Source organism: Mus musculus, chromosome 1 (assembly GCF_000001635.26).
Source record: "Mus musculus strain C57BL/6J chromosome 1, GRCm38.p6 C57BL/6J".
Lineage (NCBI taxonomy): Eukaryota > Metazoa > Chordata > Mammalia > Rodentia > Muridae > Mus > Mus musculus.
The window spans coordinates 4,287,595-4,310,628 of NC_000067.6; the positions used below are offsets into that span (position 1 = coordinate 4,287,595).

General features: G+C 36.5%; 1 protein-coding gene across 3 annotated transcripts in view; it reads right to left on the reverse strand.

The window, feature by feature from the left end:
* Rp1 (retinitis pigmentosa 1 (human)) overlaps nucleotides 1–23,034 on the reverse strand; it is a 293,594-nt gene that overhangs the window by 171,922 nt on the left and 98,638 nt on the right. For 2 of the 3 annotated variants that reach the window (XM_030252325.1, NM_001370921.1), the window contains exon 5: nucleotides 5,332–5,418. In XM_030252325.1, coding sequence (XP_030108185.1) covers nucleotides 5,332–5,418 — 87 coding nt within the window. Of the gene's footprint in view, nucleotides 1–3,251; nucleotides 5,419–23,034 lie in introns of those variants that run through there. The other variant, NM_001195662.1, reaches the window with a different exon arrangement.

Here is a 23,034-nt window from a genome sequence, read left to right on the forward strand (position 1 = left end):
CCCCATGGGATGTAGAACAGCAAAGATGGAGTGTAGATTTTATTAATAACTTAGGAATATTGGAAGGGAGGAGTTAGCCAAGTATGAGTGGCCCAACCATTGAGCTGTTTAAGGCATACTAAAATATAAGGCTGTGTGTGTGTGTGTGTGTGTGTGTGTGTGTGTGTGTGTGTGTGTTCATTCAGAAACCCAGACCACTAGGGCTGGTAGCAAGGAATGTGCACTGCCACCACCACCTGGTGGATTCGAGCAGGATTCATTGGTACTGTAACACAAGAGCATCTATGATAAACTTTTATAAATGTATTAAACAATAAAAGTCTTTTAAATTATGTAATTATTTAAGCATCAACTTAAGTATCCTACTTTGAAAGGTCTAAAAGGAAGAAAAAGAACATAATTTTATACAAAAGTCAGGGATAATTTTGAACTCTAACCATTATATTCTGTATTTTTCTCAAAGAAAACTTAATTTTTCATCTTGCTTCAAGAATTTTTTTTTACTTTAATGTAAAGGTGATGACATTACTAACAATTTTCCACCCCTAATAATACAGTGAAAATGTGCTTTATGTAATGATTCAACAAATTTTCTCTCATATTATAAAACTGCAAGAAATAAAATTTACCAAGTGTCTCAGTTACTTTTCTATTGCTGTGATAAAACACCATGTCCATGACAACTTATGGAAAAAATGTTTAATTGGCTTATGGGTTTGGAGCATTAGAATGTATGATGGCAGAACAAAGTGATGGTGAAAGGAACACCTTGATCCCCAAACGAAGGGCAGAGAGAGGCACACTGGGAGTGGCACCATTATTTGAAAACCTCAGAGCACATCCCCAGTGGCATGCCTCTTCCAACAAGGCCAGACCACCTAATCTTTCCTAGCAGTGTCACCACACTGAGAACCAAGTATTCAAATGTGTGAACCTTTGAGGTCTATTTTCATGCAAGCCATCGCATGCCACTCCCTGGCCACTGTAGGCTACTGGCTTTATAATAATGCAAAATGTATTTAGTTCAACTTCAAAAGTCCCTACAGTCTTTCACAGTATTTTGTTTTATAATGTTATTTATTTTTATTTATGTAAATATATATATATATCAACACAAAAAAGAAGACTAATTAAAAATAATTTATAATATACAATTAGTCATCAAAGACTTAGAGTTGCCTGTAGCTGGTACAAAATGCTTTTCCATTCTTATATATGTTTCCTAGGAATTTTATGTTCTTTGTTGAAATGTTATGTAAGCTGATTTATAAATCACCTCTCAGAGCTTCACTTCATGAATTGGGTATCACCCTTTTACATATAAAATAATATAATTATTGTTAAATGAAAGACTGTGATCCAACTCTATTTTGTCTATAAGATGTTCGTTATATCTGTAATTTTAAATTGTGTTTCATCAGCGTATCTTCACAAAGTACGTTATTATACCTTGTTCTCATTTATTCCCTTTGCCCCGCTAACTCCAGCACCACTCCTTCACATTCCTGCAGCTGGCTCCTTTTTGCCTGTCTTCTAATTCGTGTCAATTGTATTCCACCCTTTTTATTGAAATATTTTTTTCATACAATATATTCTGATCATGCTCTCTTTTTCCTAACTCCTCCCAGATTCCTTCGATATCTCCAACTCCCCAATTCTACAGTCTTTCTGTCTTTAAAAATCAAACAGGCAAATTTAATAAATAGATAGATAGATGATAGATAGATAGATAGATAGATAGATAGATAGATAGATAGATAGATAGATAGATAGATAGATAAAATTATACACCCCAACCTCCCCCCCAAAGTCCCAATATTGGAAACCATACAATATGGGCAAAAGGTAAAAATATCAAAACAAAGCTATGTGAAACAAAAAGTCTACAAAAATCTCAAAATATATATACAATGAGTTTGTTTTAATTTGGCCATCTAGAGCTGGATGTGGAACCTATCCTTCTGTGTAGTAAATACACCTAGTAAGACTCCATTAAAGGAAATGAATTTTTCCTTTACAAGTATCAATAGCAGATAGCTTTTGAGTTGGGAACAGGAGCCCATGGCCACTTCTCCTTGTCACCATTGGAACCCCATCTCTGCAGTCACCATGAAGGCTGCCACAGTTTCTGTGAGTTCATATGTATATCAGTTCGAATGTATCTAGAGGACACTCTTTCCTTGGAGTCATTCACCATGAAGACTAGTCAATAAGGGTGAAAGATCTAGTTATGTTTTAGCTTGACTTCTCCACATTAAATGAGATATATAAGTGTTGTCCTAAACAGTAGAGCCTTACTTAGCATCACTTTGTGGAGAGAAACCAATAACCTTAGCAACAGCCTGAGAAGTTTGGGGATTGCCACAGAATTTGTCCAATGATTTAACTACATGTAAGCTACTCCTAGTAAATGGTGGCAAAATATATCTATTTGGGGAATATCTCCCTATTACTTGGTAACTCCATTTAGATTTTTTTAAATTGTGTATATGGTTTAGGAAGATTCTACATTGATAGGTTTCTATATGGCCTTCAAATGGGCCTGTAAGTTATCCCTCCTCACATTCCCTCCATTACCCTTGTCTTCCATTCTCTTCCCCATTTAATCAATTCTAGTCTCTCTCTGTCTCTCTGTCTTTCTCTGTCTCGATAGATAGATAGATAGATAGATAGATAGATAGATAGATAGATAGATAGATAGATAGATAGAGATGTGTGTGTGTGTGTGTGTGTGTGTGTGTGTGTGTGTGTGTAATTTACATTCCAAATGTTGCCCTGCTACCTAGTCTCTCCTCCAAGAATTCTTCACCCCTACTGCATACTCTGCCTCTGAGAAAATGCTCCCCCACCAACCCCCACTTCCCCTTCCCTGGGTATCAAGTCTTTACAGGATTAGGCACATCTTCTCCCACTGATCCCAGAAAAGGCAGCACTCTGCTACATATGTGCCAGGGGCCATGGACAAGCCTGTGTATGCTCTTTGGTCGGTGGCTTAATCTCTGGGAACTCCTAGGGGTCCAGGTTAGTTAATAGTGTTGGTCTTCCTATGGTGTTGCCATCCCCTTCAGCTCCTTCAACCCTTCCATAGGGGTTTCTGACATCAGTCCAAAGGTTGGTCTTAAGTATCTGCATCTGTCTCAGTCAGATCCATTCCCCTCTCTGCCTCCGTGATCATTTTGTTCAAATACTATATTGAATAGGTATGAAGTGTAGGCATCCTTGTCTCATTTCTGTGCTTTTTTTTTTATGTTGACTGTGGGTTTGCAATATATTGTGTTTATTATGGAGAGGTATATCTCTTATATCCCAAGTCTCTCCAGTACTTTTATTATGAAATGATGTTGGCTTTTGCCAATGGCCTTTTTGGCATCAGAGATGATATTGTGGATTTTGGTTTATGTGGTTTATTACATATATGGATTTCTCTTGTCATGGTCTGTATGAAAGGGACCACAGACACCTTTAGAACTCATGAAATGTTGTCCACTGGTTAGAACAGTCACAATGGGTATGCCTTGAAGAAGCAGAGCTTCATGGAATCAAATCCTAAAGATTTCATGCTGTTATGGAGAATTTGTCTGCTTGTTGGACTTGAGGCCTTCATAGTCTTCCTAATATACTAGTTGTATAAAAACTCTAACAGGGCTTCCAGACTCTCACTGGACAGTATGACTGGCACTCACAATAATAATGCTTGATCTTTTTCCATCATTGCTGCTAGAGCAGATTAATCATTCAATCCCCACCCTTAGAAAGAACTTAAAGATGTAGATTGTTGACAATGACCACCACCCTTAGAAAGAATTTGGAAAAATAGATTGTTAGTGAAGTTACATTAAGATATTTTTGTTAATGACTCTGATGTAGAAAATCTTAAGGAGCAAATTGAAGTTCAGAAAAGAACATTCGTAATAGTTGAGCTAGGGATTTTTAAGGTCAAGGAACAAGAACAATAGAGAACTGAATAGCACTGGCTGACATGACTCTTGCTGAAGCTGGACTGGTGATCAAGGTTAATATCTTGTGCTTATTTTTGCCCACTGCTTCCTGATATGATTTCATAATATTTGTTGATGAATAGATTGCATTACGAGGATTTAAAGTAGAAAAACTGATTGTTTTCGAAAATCTAAAAGCTTCGATTTTTATTCTTTTTAAGATTTATTTAAGATTACCTTTTAATATAAATAATAAAATAATTGACCCTTTCTTTGTAGCCACAAATTACAGCCTGCCAGTAGGAGAAATTAACTGAAAAAATTACCTTGCTTGCTTACATTTTGTTAATCTGTTATAATTTGCTTTGTTACAAATGTATATGGGTTCTTAGGAATAATGTGTTCTTTCTTGCCTATACTACATACTGTTTATTCATATAAGACTATTGAGAATACATTTTTCTTGTGTATACTCATTGAACCATTCACTTGAAGAAAAATAGAATGTCACATAGTAATTTCCATACAGCTTGAAAGAGTTTGCTGGGATATATAAGCTGTGGAAGGAAAACTAAAGTTGATGAAACCTTCTTGTTGAAGCTTTGCTTCACCCACCAAGCATGTGTGTGTGTGTGTATGTAAAGAGGTTGGAGTTATCAAACATATGAACCTATGAGGGGCATTCCCATCTAAACTACACCAAAAATGCTAGGATTAGATTCACTGATCATTGACTCTTGACGACTTCACTTAAAGATCCCCAATTTTTAATGATAGCAGAAGTAAATTCATTATTCACCAAAACACAAAATAGGAAATCTAGTCAGGTGATCATATTTACTGCTAATCACAAAAATAAGCAGAATTTTTTACTTTAAACAGCATAGAAAAATTAAGTGGTTTTTTTTTCTTCTTCTTTACAAAATGCTCAAAGGGTTTTCTCCTGATTAGCATGTGGTTCCTAAATTCCAGAGCTGGCATTCAAGACTAAAAGATCACTGTGTCACTGTGGATGTATCTTCATATTTTAGAAGCAAATCCTGTAGAGACAGTCATCTTTTAACTGTTAATATCATATTTAACTATCATATTTTAACAATGCCTGTCATCAACATTTAACAGTAATACAAATAAATCCAGAACTCTGTGAGATTCTCCATGATACCAAGTATTCTCTTTTCTTTATAGAAAGGAAGAATTTTACTGAGTATAAGCGTTTCCCTTCAGTCAGTTGGGATTAATTAACTAAAGAGAGCAAGCACTACTTCTGTTGAGGAAAGCTTCAATGATTCCATTGATTCACAGCACTTATAAAATGTCTCACTGAAACATGGTTCCTGGAAGGAATTTGCAGAAACATTTGTGTAAAATACAAATGAAATCATATCCTTACCCTCTTACAGTGCCAGGAAGGGGAATGTCCAGAATTTGTGTGGCCAACCCGAATCTTAAACGGCGTTCCTATGTCCCCAACCATAATCTAGAAAAGAGTCAAGAAAACATGTTTTAGTTATACTTTTTTAAAAAGATTTATTTATTTTATGTATATGAGTACACTGTAGCTGTCAGACACACCCAAAGCAAGGATTGCATCCCATTACAGATGATTGTGAGCCACCATGTGGCTGCTGGGAACTGAACTCAGAACCTCTGGAAGAACATTCAGTGCTCTTAAACTCTGGGCCATCTCTCCAGCCGCTAGTTATGCTATTTGATACAGTCCATGAAAGAACATTACATACTGCTAAGGAGTTCAATTCATAAAGATCTCAAAATGACAGCAAATACACTCACAACAGAGTACTAAAACTACAAGGTCAAAAGCATGGTGCTATATACTACATCCAGGGTCTCACGTATGCTGAGAACATGCTGTACCGTTAAGGTGCATGCTCATCCCAAGGAAGAAACACACAGTCCACTATTTAAAAAAAGGTAGAAATGTGGCTTAAGTAATAAATAAAATAAATAACAAGGAAATAGAGCATACCAACTTGGTCTAACGTCTACCCAACATTCATTCAACATGAAATATATGATCTTCTCAAGTATGCACAGAACTTTCATTAGTATAAGCCATGTGATATATAGCACAACTAGTTCTTGAAGTTTTAGAGAGATTATGAATGGACATGGTACAACACACCTGTAATTACAACACTCAGAAGGAAAAAGATTGAATGTTTAAGGTCATTCTGGTCTTATGTGGCAAATTCAAAGCCAATAGTAGATATTAATAGACTGACAAAAAGTAGAAGAGATTTTAAAAACAAATACGAATTTCCTCCCGAAGTACTTCTGTTTTATCTGGGTTCTGTATGTTGTATCTCCATTTTCATTTCATTTAAGGAATTTTTCAACCTTCTCCCTCTTCCCTCTATTTCGTCAATGAATGGACTTAAATTCACACAGTGGAAGGAGAGCACAGAATACCACAAATTGTAGTTGTATTTCTCACCATGAGCAGCAGGGTACTTTGTGACTGGAGTCATTTGAAACCCCTCAGAGACCTTGATCACTAGAATAAGCTGGCACAGGCAGCATCACTGTTATCTTTACAGCCATACCTGGGCTGAACTGGTGGTGGTATATATCAGGGTGGTATGCACAGGTTTGTTTTGCCCTCTAGGAGGAGTGGAGTTGTGATATGTGGTGTTGGCACAACAGACACAGAGTGTGATGGGTGGAGAGGTAGACTAAAACTGTATCCTTCCTGGCCACTGGCCACTGGGTGTACTGGCAAGTCTCCAGCTCAATCACACTGCCTCGCTCTGGGTTTACTGGCTGGATTCCTGCTGCACATTATTCTCAGTAGGTTGTTGTGAGTTTGTGTTTTCTTTTGCTTTGCTTGGCTTGTTTTTCTTTTCGTCTGGAGGAAACAAACTCTCAAAGCTGACTTCCAGGCAGAGTTTTGCTGTGAGCTCATGAGATATGAAAAATGTCTATTATTTTATCAGCTCACTATTATTTTACAACTTCAACTATTTTTTTTCCAAAATGGATCTGTCAAAGAGATTTGATCTTAAAGAAATTAAAGATTTCTAAACTCAAAAAAAAAAAACAAACCCAAATACGTTATAATATCACATCAAAACACAGTGGAATAAATCTATAAATTAGTATTAGAAGGAAAATTATGGAAGTTATATGTAAAATCAACAGCATACTCTCAGCTGCTTGATCAAACAAGAAATTTCACAGTACTTATATAACACATGGAAATAAACTAAACAAAAGTACAACATATGGAAAAATAGTGTAAGCAATGCTGAGAAGGAAATTCATAACTATTCCTCCATATATTAAACTGAGAAAAAAACACCTTTCTACCTTAAAAGAAAGTTTGGGTAGATTTAACCTAATCTAGCAGAGGGAAGGAAATGATAAAAATTAAACTAATGAATACGTAATACAACAACAAAAGAATCTATCAAACATAAACAGTTCTTCAAGAAAAAAAAAATCAACAGTAGCTCTTTGCCTAACTCAGACAGAAGAAAGGTTTAAATTGATAACAAATTAAATTTACTAGGAATAACATGTATTAAAAATGCCAAAACTTACACCATAGACAAGATAAAAAGGTCTATGACAAGAGATTGGATTCATAATTTTAAAACGTAGCATTTAAGAAAAGCATAAGACAAAAGACTTTCCTACTGAATCTACTAAATGTGAAATAACACCAATTTTCTCTCATACTTTTCCAAACACCAAAAAAGGTGAAATATTTCCTAAGGCCTTCTACAAGATCAGCACTACACTACTGTCAAACGCAAAAAGAACATAATTAAAGAAAATAGCTAAACTCGTGCCCTAATAGACACAGGCACGGAAGTCTGCAATTCTGGGAAGCTAAATATAGATACATATTGAAAAAAGATGTTCTAACTTGTGACAAACTTGGATTCATTCCAGGAATGGGTGTTGGTTAAACATAGAAATAATGTAACAAGAATAACATAACAATAACATAACAGATATTAAAAATAGGACAGGGAGGAGAAATATGTATCAGAACATTGCTTAAAAATATGGACAAAAAAACACCACCTTTTCCTGGTATATTGGGTGTTATTATTGGTGTTCAAAAAAGTAAAAGTATCATGTGTGTTCTTTTGTGATTGGGTTATCTCACTCAGGATGATATCCTCCAGATGCATCCATTTGCCTAGGAATTTCATGAATTCATTGTTTTTAATTGCTGAGCAGTATTCCATTATGTAAAAGTACAACATTTTCTGTATCCATTCCTCTGTTGAAGGACATCTGGGTTCTTTCCAGCTTCTGACTATTATAAATAAGGTTTCTATGAACATAGTAGATCATGTGTCCTTATTAAAAGTGGGAACATCTTCTGGATATATGGCCAGGAGAGGAATTGCAGGATCTTCTGGTAGTACTATGTCCAATTTTCTGAGGAACTGCCAAACTGATTTCCAGAGTCATTGTACCAGCTTGCAATCCCATCAGCAATGGAGGAGTGTCCCTCTTTCTCCACATCCTCGCCAGCATCTGCTATCACCTGAATTTTTATCTTAGCCATTCTGACTGGTGTGAGGTAGAATCTCAGGGTTGTTTTGACTTGCATATGCACTCACTGATAAGCAGATATTAGCCCAGAAACTTAGAATATCCAAGATACAATTTGTAAAACACAAGAAACTCAAGAAGAAGGAAGACCAAAGTGTGCATACTTTGCTCCTTAGAATGGGGAACAAAATACCCATGTAAGGAGTTAGAGACAAAGTTCAGAGCTGAGACGGAAGGAATGACCATCCAAATGAATGATCCATCCCATATACACCTGGAGATCCATCCCATATACAACCACCAAACCCAGACACTATTGCATATGCCAGCAAGATTTTACTGACAGGACCCTAGCATAGCTCTCTCTTGTGAGGCTATGCCAATACCTGGCAAATACATAAGTGGATGCTCACAGTCATCTATTGGATGGAACATAGGGCCCCTAATGAAGGAGCTAGAGAAAATACCCAAGGAGCTAAAGGGTTCTGCAACCCTATAGGAGGAACAACAGTATGAACTAATCAGTACCCCCCAGAGCTGTGTCTCTAGTTGCATATGTAGCAGAGGATGGCCTAGTTGGCCATCAATGTGAGGAGAGGCCTTTGGTCTTGGGAAGATCATATGCCCCAATACAGGAGAATGCCAGGGCCAGGAAGCAGGAGTGGGTGATTTGGGGAGCAGGGTGGGAGAAGGGTATAGGGGACTTTGGGGATAGCATTTGAAATGTAAATAAAGAAAATATCTAATAAAAGATGCCTTATAAAAAGTAAAAGTGAAAAGGAACTCCCTATCAATGATATAAGGGTATTTATATAAAGCCCAATGATAATATCCTTAAAGATTGACAATTGCTCCCAATCACCAAGACACCAAGTTTTTAGCACCTCTAGTTAGCAATGCACTGAAAATTTTAACTGGAACAATTTATCAAGAAGAAATTAAAGGATCCAAGTTAAAGAGAGAGCGAGCATACTAGAAATGGTTGTCAAGGGAGTTGACCACAATCCTGTAACCTCCACTGTCTAGTTCAGGGTTAGCCCTTAGATCCTAAGGAGCTTTTCTCAGACCTGACTGAGAGCATCCTGCTTCCCTCTGGAGGCCTGCAGGGGCCCAAAGAACTAGCAACTTGGAACATTGCCCCATCAGTCCCTTGCTGAGTGAGTCTGCCTGAGGCATAGCCAGCAGAGTCAGGTACCCTAACCTCCAATGTCTGGTTTATGGCTCCCCCTGCCTTCCAAAGAAGCCTTGCTGCCAACAGAATCATCCAGCCAACACCAGGGAAAACCAGGTGCCTGAAGGACAGCATTAGAACACAATCAACAAGACCCAGGACAATAAGGCACCCCCAGAACCCAGCTATCCTACATCAAATGCTAGATATCCTAATGAAACTAAAGCACAAGAAGATGATTCTTAATCCAATCTTATTAAGAGGATAGAGGTCTTTAAAGAGGGAAATAAATAAATCTCTAAAAGAAAGACATTACCTCAGGAAAAAGGGAGATGGAAAAAGATTTTCCAAACAAATTCATCCAAGAAACAAGCTGGAGTACCCATTCCAATATCTAATAAAATAGACTTTCAACCAAAAGTTATCAAAAGAGTTAGATAAAGACACTTCATACTCATCAAAGGAAAACTCCACCAAGAGGGCATCCCAATTCTGAACATCTATACACCAAATGAAAGGGCACCTACATTCATAAAATCAACATTACTAAAACCTGAATCATACATTAATAGTGGGAGACTTCAACACTCGCACCAATGGACAAGTCCTTGAGACAGAAACTAAGCAATGAAATAATAAAACTAACAGAGGTTATGATTCAAATGGACATAACAGATATCTATAAAACATTTTATCCAAATACAAAAAAAAAAAATATGCTTCTTCTCAGCACTTCACGGAACCTTCTCCAAAATTGACCATATAATCAGTCACAAAAAAAGCCTCTCAACAGATACTATAAGATTGAAATACACCCTTGCTAGATATCGGATCGCTAGAGATTACAGTTGGGCTTCAACAACAGCAGAAACAACAGAAAGCCTACATATTCATTGAAACTGAAAATTCTTCTACTCAATGATCACTGGGTCAGGGAAGAAATTAAAAATTAAATAATTTTTAGAATTCAGTGAAAATGAAGGCACAATATACCCAGATGTATGGGACACAATGAAAACAGTCCTAACAAGAAAGCTCATGGGGTTTTGCAAAAAAAAAAAAAAAAAAAAAAAAAAAAAAAAAGCTCATGGGCTGGAAGGATGGCTTGGCATTTAAGAGCACTGACTGTTCTTCCAGAAGTCCTGAGTTCAATTCCCAACAACCACATGTGGCTTACAACCATCTGTAAGGGGTTCTGATGCCCTTTTCTGGTGTATCTGAATACAGGGATGGTACACTCATATACATAAAATAAATCTTTTTTAAAAAGAATGGAAGGAAGGAAGGAAGGGAGGGAGGGAGGGAGGGAGGGAGGGAGGGAGGGAGGGAAGGAAGGAAGGAAGGGAGAGAGAGAGAGAGAGAGAGAAAGAAAGAAAGAAAGAAAGAAAGAAAGAAAGAAAGAAAGAAAGAAAGAAAGAAAGAAAGAAAGAAAGAAAGAGAAAGAAAGAGAAAGAGAGAAAGCAAGCAAGCTCAAAGCACAAAGTGCCTTCATAAAAAACTTGGAAAGCTCTCATACTAACAAATTAAAAGTACATCTGGGATATCTAGAACAAAAGAAGCAAAACATACAAGGAATAGTCAGCAGAAAATAATCAAACTCAAAGCTGAAATCAACCAAAAACAACACAAAACACAACAGAAAAACACAAAGAAACAATGGAACTAAGAGTTTGAGAAAATCAACAAGATAGGGAAACCCTTAGCCAAACTAACTAAAAAGCAGAGAAAGTATCCAAACTAACAAAATCAAAAATAAAAAGGGAAGACATAACAACAGACATTGCAGAAACTCAAAGCATCATTAGGTCTTACTTCAAAAGCCTGTACAATACAAAATTGGAAAATGTAAATGAAAATGATGATTTTCTAGACAGATACCATTTACCAAGGTTAAATCAAGATTAGGCAAACTATCTAAACTATCTAAACAATATTTCCCTAAGGAAATAAACACTAACAATTTCCCACCCAAAAGAATTCCAGGGCCAGATGATTTTAGCTCAGAATTCTACCAGACTTTCAAAGAAGAGCTAACACCAATACTCCTCAAATAATTCCACAAAATAGAAACAGAATGAACATTGCCAAACACATCTTGTAATGCCACAGTCACCCAGATACCTAACCTACACAAAAACTCTACAAAGAAAGAAAATTTCAGACCAATATCCCTTATGACCACTAATGCAAATATTCTCAATAAATACTCCCAAACCAAATCCAAGAACACAACAAAGTTATACAACACAATCAAGTAGGCATTATGCCAGAGATATAGGGATGGTTCAGTATATGAAAATCCATCAATGTTATCCACCATATAATCATCTCAAAAAAAAAAAAAAACTTTTGACAAAATCCAGTGTGCTTTTGTGTTTAAAGCCTTGGAGAGATCAGGCACAATAAACGCAATAAACAGCAAGACAGTACCCAACACCAAATTAAATGGAGAGAATCTTAAAGCAATCGACTAAAATCAGGGACAAAACAAGGCTGTCCACTCTCTCCCTATGTCTTCAATATAGTACTTGATGTTCTAACAAAGGGAAATAAAGGGATACAAAATGGAAAGGAAGAAGAAAAAATATCTCTATTCACAGATCATATGATAGTACACATAAGGGACCCCAAAAAGTCTACCATAGAACTTTTATAGCTGATAAACTCCTTCAACAAAGTGACTAAGTACAAAATTAATTCAAAGAAATCAGTTACCCTCCTTTATACAAGCAATAAACAGGCTGAGAGAGAAATTAGGAAGACAATACCCTTCATAGTAGCTACAAATAATATCAAATATATTGATGTAACCCTAACCAAGCAAGTAAAATATCTGTTTGACAGGAACTTCAACTCTCTGAAGAAAGAAATTAAGGAAGGTATCATAAAATGGAAAGATGTTCCATGCTCATGGATTGGTAGGATTAGCACAGTAAAAATAGCCATCTTGCTAAAAGCAATCTACATATTCAGTGCAATCCCCACTGAAATCCCAACACAATTCTTTACAGATCTTGAAATAACAATTCTCAACTTCATATGGAAAAAAATAAAACAAAACAGGATAGCCAAAACAGTCCTTAACAGTAAAAGAACATCTGGAGGTATCACTATCCCTAACTTCAAGCTACACCACAGAGCAATAGTAATAAAATCTGCATGGCATTGGTATAGAAAAAGACATATTGAACAATGAAATCCAATCAACAACCCAGAAATAAACCTACACACTTGTGGACACATGATTTTGGCTAAAGAAGCCAAACTATGCAATGGAAAAAAGAGATCTTCAACAAGCAATGTTGGTCTAACTGGATGTCTGTGTACAGAATACAAATACATCCATATTCATCACCCTGCATAAAGCTCAAGTCCAAGTGGATTGAGAACTCAACATGAAATGGGATATACTAAATCTAACAGAAGAGAAAGTGGGAAATAGCCTTAAACACATTGGTGCAAGAGACAGTTTCCTGAACAGAACGTCAATGACTCAGGCTCTAAGATCAACAATTGATAAATGTGACCTTATAAACCTGAAAAGCTTCTGTAAGTCAAAGGACACTGTCAATAGGACAAAATTGCAGTCTACAGATTGGGAAAAGATCTTCACCAATACTACACCTGACAGATGACAAATATCCAAAATATATAAAGAACTCAAGAAAAAAACAAAAAACCAAGTAACTCAATTTTAAAAATGGGGTACAGAGCTAAACAAATAATTCTCAAAAGAGGAATCTTTAATAGCCAAGAAGCACTTATGTTCAGTGTCCTTAGTCATCAGGGAAATGCTAATCAAGATGACTCTGACATTCCACCTTACACCAACCAGAATGGCTAAGATCAAAACCTCAAGGGCTTGCACTTGCTGGTGAGGTTGTGGAACAAAGGGAACACTCCTCCATTGATGGTTGGATTGCAAACTTGTACAATCACTCTGGAATTCAAGCAGGCAGTTTCTCAGAACATTGGGAATAGTTCTACACCAAGACACAGCTATACCACTCCTGGGCATGTACCCAAAAGATGCTCCACCATCCAACAAGAACACTTGCTCAGCTATGTTTTTAGTAACTTTATTTGTAATAGCCAGATACTGGAAACAACCTAGATGTCCTTCAAATAAAGAATGGATTAAGAAAAGTTGGTTCATTTATACCAAATATCAATCATGAATAATTTCTGATAAGGATGGAAGCTCTTAGCACTAGAACCTCATGTGGCTTGTATCAACACAGGCTAGTGCATGCTGTCACTCTCTTTGGGTTCATATAAGCATTACACAGCCCTGTTATGTCTGGAAGACATTGTTTCTTTGGTGCAACCCATGCCCTCTGTCATGTACATTCTTACTGCCTCCTCTTCTGCATATTTTCCCAATCCCTGAGTTAATGAAGGCATCCCATTAAGGCATATGTGTTCCAAGGTCTTACACTCTCAGAGCATTGTCTAGGTGTAGGTCTCTGTGGTAGTACCCATCTCCTGCAAGAGGAAGCTGCTCTGATGATGGCTGGGCAAGGTATTGTTCAATGGAATAGCAAAATGTCATTGGGAGTCATTTTGTTACTATGTTCCTGTACCAGAAATTCAATATAGTAGTTGGTTTTCCCTTAGGCACATGGCATATCCAGACTCAGGATCTGAGTCACCCAGCGTCAGGAAGCCATTCCATCTTATAGAGTGGGCATTAAATCCAATCAGAAGGTGGTTGGTTACTTATACAATGCTTGTGCATTACTGAATCAAGATATCATGCAGGCAGATCATCTTTGTAGATAGCAGGATTTGTATCTGGGTTGATGGTTACCTTTCTTTTCTAGTATCCTGCATAGTACCTTTCAGTACTGTGAACAGTAGTCATTATGGGCAAAGACTCTAGTTAGAACCAGGTTGATTTCTCCATGTCAGTGAGCTACATAAGTGTTGTCTTCAGCAACAGGACCTTGCAAGCCATTTGTGGAGAGTGATCAATAACCTTAGTAGCAGCCTGAGTCATTCAGTCCTACTCATGGGACCCTTTGGTCAAAAATTCAATTAGATGTAAATTGTTCCTGGCACTGGAAGTTTCACTTAGTAGTAAAAGATGTCCAGTTGAGGTTTTGTCTCTTCCATTATTTAGTAGCTCCATTTAGATTTCTTTCATATATGTATATATTTTAAGAAGGTTCTACTCCAAATGTTTCTATATGACTCCTCAAATGACTCTTAGTGTGGGTTGTTCCTCCTTATGTTCCCTCCTTTGCCCACCCTTCCTTTCCTCTCTGTGTTTAATTATACTGTTCTAGTCTACCTCTTGTCTCTTTATAACATATAATTTATCTCCCCATCCTTGAGAGAGACTCCCTGCCCCCACCTCTCTTACTCTATACTTAACCTTTGTAGCTACAGAGATTGTAGCATCCCAACTGAAGGCTTAAAAGATAACATTTATGTATAAGAGAATACACATATTTATCTTTTCAGGAGTCTGGGTTACCTCACTTGGAATAATTTTTTCTAATTCCATCCATTTAGATGTGAATATAATGTTTTCCTTTATATCAGCTAATGGTATTCAATTGTATACTATGTAAATGTATACATTTTCATTTGCCTGTTCCATTCATTCATGGATATCTAGTTCCATTATGAATAGAACAACAATGAATATGTATGACCAAGTGTCTCTAGAGCAGGAGGTAGAATCTGTGTATCTCAGAGAGCAATATATTTGGGTTGTGGGGTAGATCTATTCCAAGATTCATGAGGAATCACCACACTAATGTCCATATTGGCTATACAAGTAAGTATATACTTCTAACAGCATTGAATAGGTTTTCCCCTTTCCTTATATGCTTGCTAGAATAAGCTGTCATTTATTTTATTGATTTTGGACATTCTTACTGGAATAAGATAAAAATCTCAAAGTAGTTTTGATTTATGTTTTCCTGATGACTAAAGATGTTAAAATTTTCTTTCTGTGTTTCTATGCCATTTACATTTCATCTTTTGAGAAATCTCTGCTTACTTCTGTGGTCCAATTTTTAATGGAGTTATTTGTTTCCTTGATGTCCATTTTTTAAGCTCTTTATATATTTTATATTATTATATTATTAACTCTCTATTAGATGTATAATTGGTAATTTATTTTTATATTTTATAGTCTGCTTCTTTGTGCAAATGATGGCATGCATTTCCATACTGAAGCTTTTTAGTTTCATGAAGTCACATTTCTTAATGTTTGTTCTTAGTGCATGCACTATGAAGGTCTTGTTCAGAAAGTCTTTTCCTATGCCCATAAGTTCATATCTATTCTTTACTTTCTCTTTAATTAGAATATGAGTGTCTGATCTTCTGTTTAGGTGCTTGATCCATCTAAGTTGAGTTTTTCTATAAAGTGGTAAGTATGGATTTACTATTACTCCTCTACATCCAGTTGAACTAGCATTACTTGTTAAAGATGCCACATTTTTCCTGTATAGTTTGTTCGTTTGTTTGTTTGGGTTTCTTTGCCAATAATCAGGTGTCCGTGGGTGTTTAGAGTTACATCTGCATCTTCAATTTGATTCTATTGATCAATGTTTATTTTTGTGCTAATACCATACTAGTTTTATTACTATAGTTCTGTAGTACAACTTGAGATCAGGGATGCTGATACCTCTAGCAGTTCCTTTATTATTCAGGATTATTTTAGTTATCCAGGGTTTATTTCCATAAAAAGTTGAAAATTGCCCTTTCTTTTTCATTTCTCTTTTATAACTGTATGTTGGATTCTCAGTTGGTGAGAGCTTTAGAAGGATTAGGTGTGCCCTTGTTGGAATAGGAGTATCCTTGGTGTATCACTGGAGGTGGGCCTTGAGGTTTCAAAGGGCCACACCAGGTGCTTGCTGTAAGAACATGTTGCATATATTTAATGTATTCTGATATTGCCTCCAATTGTACTATTTTGTACCCCTGCCATTTCTATAAATCTTCTGAACTAACCTCCTTCCTTCTCTCTTCTTCCTTCCTTCTTTTCCCCTCTCTTTTTCCCCCACCCTTCTTTCTCTGCTACTTGCATATCAGATGTAGCTCTCAGCTACTTCTCCGGCACCATGCTTACACACATGTTACCATGCTTCCTGCCATGATCATAATGGACAAATTCCCTAAAACTTTAAGCCAGCTACCAGTTAAATGCTTCCTTTTATAAGAGTTGCCTTGGTCATAGTGTCTCTTCATGTAAATAGCACAATAACTAACACAATATCTTAAAGTTTTAATTACACAACTTTTTTATTTGCTTGGTTGGAGTTACTACAAGGTAATTGTTTTTGTTTGTTTGTTTGTTTGTTTGTTTGTTTGTTGCAGCTACTGTAAAAGGTATTGCTTTCTGTTTGGTTGGAGTACCCAGCTTCTCCCCCTATCCCACATGATCCAGCAAATTTCATTTCCTCCCTTTCCCTTCAACCCCACCCTCTAGGAAAGTCTGAGCAGAAAAGTCATTAAAAGCCCAGTCCGACAAACCTGACATTCCTGACAAGTGTCCCAAAGCCCTTCACCTCCAGTCATAAGCCACTGAAGCACTCTCCCAACACCCCACAGTCTATAAGATGCTCCCATGCTCCAATTCGCCTTCAACTTCTGATGTATTCCCCTGGAATTGGTGAACTTGCCCAGGAGCCCATTTCAAATAAACCTGCCCTTTTTTTAACCTTTAATTCAGCTGAACTGGTTTATTTCTTTGGTAGAGAAATCATCTTGGTGCAAAACCAGGGAGAAGTTGAGTCCCCAGCAGGTGACCCAAGATTTTCCTGGCCAGATTTCTTTCTTAGTTTATGTATCATTTATAAACAGGAAAGCTATGATTGTGTGTGTGTGTGTGTGTGTGTGTGTGTGTGTGTAAATTTCGTATCCTGTTACTTTACTGTGGAAGTTTTCTGGTGGAGTCTGGAGTCTTTTTGGGTCACTTTTGTATAAAATCCTATCATCTACAAATGGAGATACTTTTAACTACTTTCTTTCCTATTTGTGTCCTCTTAACCTCCTTCAGTTGTCTTATTACACTAGATAAGACTTCTAGTACTATATTGAATAGGTATGGAGAGAGTGAACATCCTTGTATTGTTCCTAAATTTAGTGGAAATGCTTTGAGTTTTTCTCCATTTAGGATTTTGTTATCTATGAGCTATCTGATTATTGTCTTTATCATGTGGAGGCATGTCCCCTATATTTCTATTCTCTACAAGAATATGATTATAAATGGATTTTAGTCTCTGTCAAAGGACTTTTATGCTTTTAATGAGATGATTATGTAGTTTTTCATTTAGCTTGTGTGGTATGTTGCATTAATGTATTTGCATATGTTGAACCATTCCTGCATCTCTAGGATACAGTCTACTTGATCATAGTAGATAATCTTTTTGATTTGTTATTGTATTGAGAACTGCTAAATATATTCTTATAATGGAAGTTTGTAATTTTCTTTCTTTGTTGAATCTTTCTGTGGTTTAGCTATCAGGGTAATAGTGACTTCATAAAAGGAATTAGTTCTTTTTTTTATTACGTATTTATTTCATTTACATTTCCAATGCTGTCCCAAAAGTCCCCCACACGCTCCCCCACCCACTCCCACTTCTTGGCCCTGGCGTTCCCCCGTACTGAGGCATATAAAGTTTGCAAGACCAATGGGCCTCTCTTTCCACTAATGGCCGACTAGGACATCTTCTGATATATATGCAGCTAGAGACACGAGCTCCGGGGTACTGGTTAGTTCATATTGTTGTTTCACCTATAGGGTTGCAGATACCTTTAGCTCCTTGGTTAGTTACTCTAGCTCCTCCTTGAGGGCCCTGTAATCCATCCAATAGCTGACTGTGAGCATCCACTTCTGTGTTTGCTAGGCCCCGGCATAGTTTCACATGATAAAAGCAATCTACAGCAAAGCAGTAGCCAACATCAAAGTAAATGGTGAGAAGCTGGAAGCAATCCCACTAAAATCAGGGACTAAACAAGGCTGCCCACTTTCTCCCTACCTATTCAACATTGTACTTGAAGTCCTAGCCAGAGCAATTCGACAACAAAAGGAGATCAAGGGGATACAAATTAGAAAGGAAGAAGTCAAAATATCACTTTTTGCAGATGATATGATAATATATAAGTGACCCTAAAAATTCCACCAGAGAACTCCTAAACCTGATAAAGGAATTAGTTCTTAAGTTTCTAATTTGTAGAATAATATCTGGAGTATTTGCATTAGTTCTTTGAAGGGCAGGTTGAATTCTGCACTGAATTAATCTGGCCCTGGGAATTTTTTGGTTGGGAGACTTTTAATAACTGCTTCCTTTTCCTTAGTTATTAGGGGTCTCCTTAGCTTACTTATTTAATCTTGCTTTAACTTTGGTAAGTCTGATAAGTCATATATATCAAGAAATCTACCCATTCTTTTAGGTTTTCCAGTTTAGTGAAGCACAGATTTTTTAAGTATCTTTTTATATCTCACTGAATATTCTTAGTGTCTCTTGGGACATCTACCTTTTCAGCTCTAGTTTTATTCATTTATGTCTCCTCTTTTAATTTGACTAAGGTTTTGTCAACCTTATTGATTTCTCAGAGAACCAAGTCTTCCTTTCATCAATCCTTTCAATTGTTTTTGGTTTGTTTGCTTCTTTCTCATTAATTGATTTCAGCCATGAGTTTACTTCTTGTAGTTACTCTTGTGTTTTATTTCTTCTTTTTGGTTTTAGGGCTTTCAAGTGAGCTATCAAATTGCTCTGAGAATGCTCGACTTTTTCCTTTTATTGATTTTTTTTTCATAAAATACATTTTGATTATGGTTTCCCCTCTGTCAACTCCTTCAAGTTCCTCCCCACCTCCCTTCCCCTACAGATCCATACCATTTCTATCTCTTGCTGGGAAGCAAACAGTTATCCAACAAATAATAATAAAATAAAATAAAACAAACTGGAATAGTACTAAGACAACAAACAGAATGAAAAGAGCCAAAGAACAGGTAGGAGAAACATATAGACAGATACACAAATTCACATACAAGACAAATTTCATGAAACACAAAACTGGAAGCTATAATATATGAGCAAAAGATCTCTAAGAGGGGAAAATGTCTGGCACAAAATTAGTAGACAGAACATCCAAAAGTGCCATTGAGCTCACTGAGCTTGTTAGGTCTTGGCCATCTATTGTTAAGCATGAGGCCTACCCATGAGACTAATTAGTTTCCCCAGTGAGACTTCCTTGGAGAAAACTAACTTTTCATTTATAAGAGGTTATCAATTGGAGAACGCTTCAGCGTTAAGGATCAGAGTGTCTTCTTCTCCTCTCAGTCTTAGGAACACATCTAGTGCAGCCCCAGGCAGCCCCAGTTCGTGCTGCCACAGTCTCTATGAGTTCATATAAAATTGCTCCAGTTTTTTTGTTTGTTTGTTTGTCTGTTTGTTTCTTGGCTGGTTCTTTTTTTGTTGTTGTTGTTTTATGCAGGTGCTTGACACTATGAACTTGCTTCTTAGTATTGCCTTCATTGTATCACATAAGTTTGTGTTATTATATTTTCATTTAAATTAATTTGAAAAAGGTTTTGATTTCCCTTCTCAACTTCTGCATTCCCTACTTTTATTCAGTTGGGATTTGTTAACTTTCCATGAGTTTGTAAGCTTTCAGTTGTCTATGTCATTTATGTCTAACTTTAATCCATCGTGGTCAGGTAAGATACTGGTGTTATTTCAACTTTCTTATATCTGTTGAGACCTGTTTTTTTTTCTAATTATGTGATCAACTTTAGAGAAAGTTCCACAAGCTTCTGAGAAGAAGACATATTCTTTCATATTTAGGTGAAATGTTCTGTAAATACCTGCAAGGACCATTTGATTTATGACATCCTTCGGTTCATTAGCATTTCTGTTCAGTTTTTGTCGAGATGACTTGTCTTTGGCAACAGCAAGGTATTGAAGTCTCCCACTACCAGTGTACATAAGTCAGTGTGTGATTTTTATCTGTAGTAGTGTATCTTTCCCAAACTTGAGTGTTCATATGTTTGGTGTATAATGTTTAGAATTAGAATATTGTCCAGATAGATTTTTTTTTCCTTTGTTGAGTATGTAATGTCTTTCCCTAGTTCTTCAGGTTAGTTTTGGTTGAAGTCTATTTTGTCAGATATAAAAATGCCTATACCAGCTTCCTCATTGGGTTCATTTGTTTAGAATATCTGTTTCAAACCTTTTAACCTGTGGTGATGTCTCTCCTTGATAGTATAACATGTTCCTTGGATTCAGCAGAAATATGGATCCTATTTTCAATGAAACCTGTTCTTTTGTGTCACTTAATTGAGAAAATAAGGCCATTAATAATGTTAGTTATCAGCATTTATAGCAGCATTTATTAATACCTATTATTTTTGTTGTTATACTATGGGTTTTCTCTTCTTTTGATTTACTGTTTTTGGAGTATTCATTCCTTGTGTGTTCTTGAATGTAGTTAACTGCTTCAGACTGACGTTTCCCTGTTAGTGCCTTCTGTAGTGCTGGGCTTGTGGATAGATCCTGCTTAACTATTGCTTACTGAAGAATATTTCTCTTTCTTTGTATATTGTGATTGATAGTCTGGGCTGGCATTTGTTGTCTCTTGGAGTTTATAGAACAAGGACCTTATGGTTTTTAGTCTCCACTGAGAAATCAGATGCTTTTGAATGGGGCTGTCTTTATGCATTACTTGGTCCTTTTTCCCAGTAGCCTTTAGTATTTTTCTGTGTTCTTACATTTATTGTTTTTATTCCTATGTGTCATGAGAAATTCCTTTTATTATTATGTCTATTTGTGTTCAGTGTGCTTCTTGTACCTTTCTAGGTAATTCTTTGCTTAGGATTGGAAATTTTTCCTCTATATGGTTTCTTTTTTTTTTTTTTAAATACCTTCTCTGCCTTTATTCTAGTGTTTTTTCTCCTTCCTCTATTTCCATTACTTGTTGATGTTTTCATGATGTCTCAAATTTTATGGATGTTTGATACTTGTCTTTTGCTTTTATTTTTTTGTTTTTGTTTTATTTGTTTGTTTGTTTGTTTTTAGATTTCACATAGTCTCTAACTGTCATCTAACTTGTCTTCGATGCCAGAGATTGTCTCTTCCATGTTCCATGTCTTATATGTATTGATGAGCCTTACCACTGAGGGTTTTGCTTGGTATATTAATTTTTCATTTTCAGTTCTATTTTAGTTTGGGTTTTCTGTAGTGGTTCGGTTTCTACTTTCTAGTCTTGAATAGCTTTTCATTTCCCTGTTAGTGTTCTCACAGTTTCTTCATTTATTTCTTCTTTAAGGTTCTGAAAGTGTCATAATTGCGATTTTAATGTCATTACCTTGTGCTTCAGCTATATGGTACTTCTCAGGGCCTTATGTAGTAAGCCTTATGTTACTGGGTTCTGGTGAAGGCACAGTTGTGTGCCTGTGAAGGCACAGTTGTCTACACATCTGGTGTTGGGATGATGGATCTGATTCTAGCTGGCAATATCTGGTCTTGTCTTTGTTAGATTGACATTCCTTTCCTTGGTTTCTGTTGCCTTTTCTAGCTCTTAAGAATTTGTGGTAGCTATGGGTTACTTGGGAGAAAGAGCTTCTGCCGGTTATTTGCAGAGAGGATAGAAGTGAACTAGGAGAAAAAACTGAGTGGCATGTTGTGAAAGAGTTAAGGGTATCATATTCATATGGAGAGGCAGGGTATTCAGCAAGTTAGAGGTACAGTGGGAAAAAGAATCTACAAACAGATTGCAGTAAGGCAAAGAATAATTTGAAGAGACAAAGATGCAAGGCCTAGAGGATCCTGAGTCTGAAACAAGAGTTGGAGTCCCCAGTGAATGGAGTAGAGGTAGGAGAAGATGTACCTGTAAGCAGGTAATGTTACCAGGCTGAGATGAGACTAGAGATATCATAATGAAAGATAGGAAGCATAGTGTGTTACACACCAGAGTCCCTACCAAGTATGGCCAATGAATGTCTCAGGAAAAAGTGTTCTGGGCACCTGGGACTGACACAAAGGAACAGACATGCACTAGAAGGGGGTGCTGAGAGGGTCTATAGGAAGGAGGAAGTCTGGGTTGACATCAAGGTTTGATGGAGTCCACAGGGAATGAGGGTACAATAAGAGAGTAGTCCCCTACTGGTCTTAGAAGAAACTGGGATATTAAATGGATTACAGGAAGGAAAGTGAAATTGGCCATCTGACTCCCAGCCTGTTGTGGCTAAGACTTTATTTTTCAAATATTTAAACTCACCAAAAATACAAGAAAAAAATCTCCTGATTGATATTAAACATATGAAAAGATAGTTTATAATGATTATAATTCTCCCAAATACTTCAGTGATTCTTATTTTTTAAAAATAGTCTAAATCAACGGGTTATAGTAAACAAAACTCTGAGAATTATA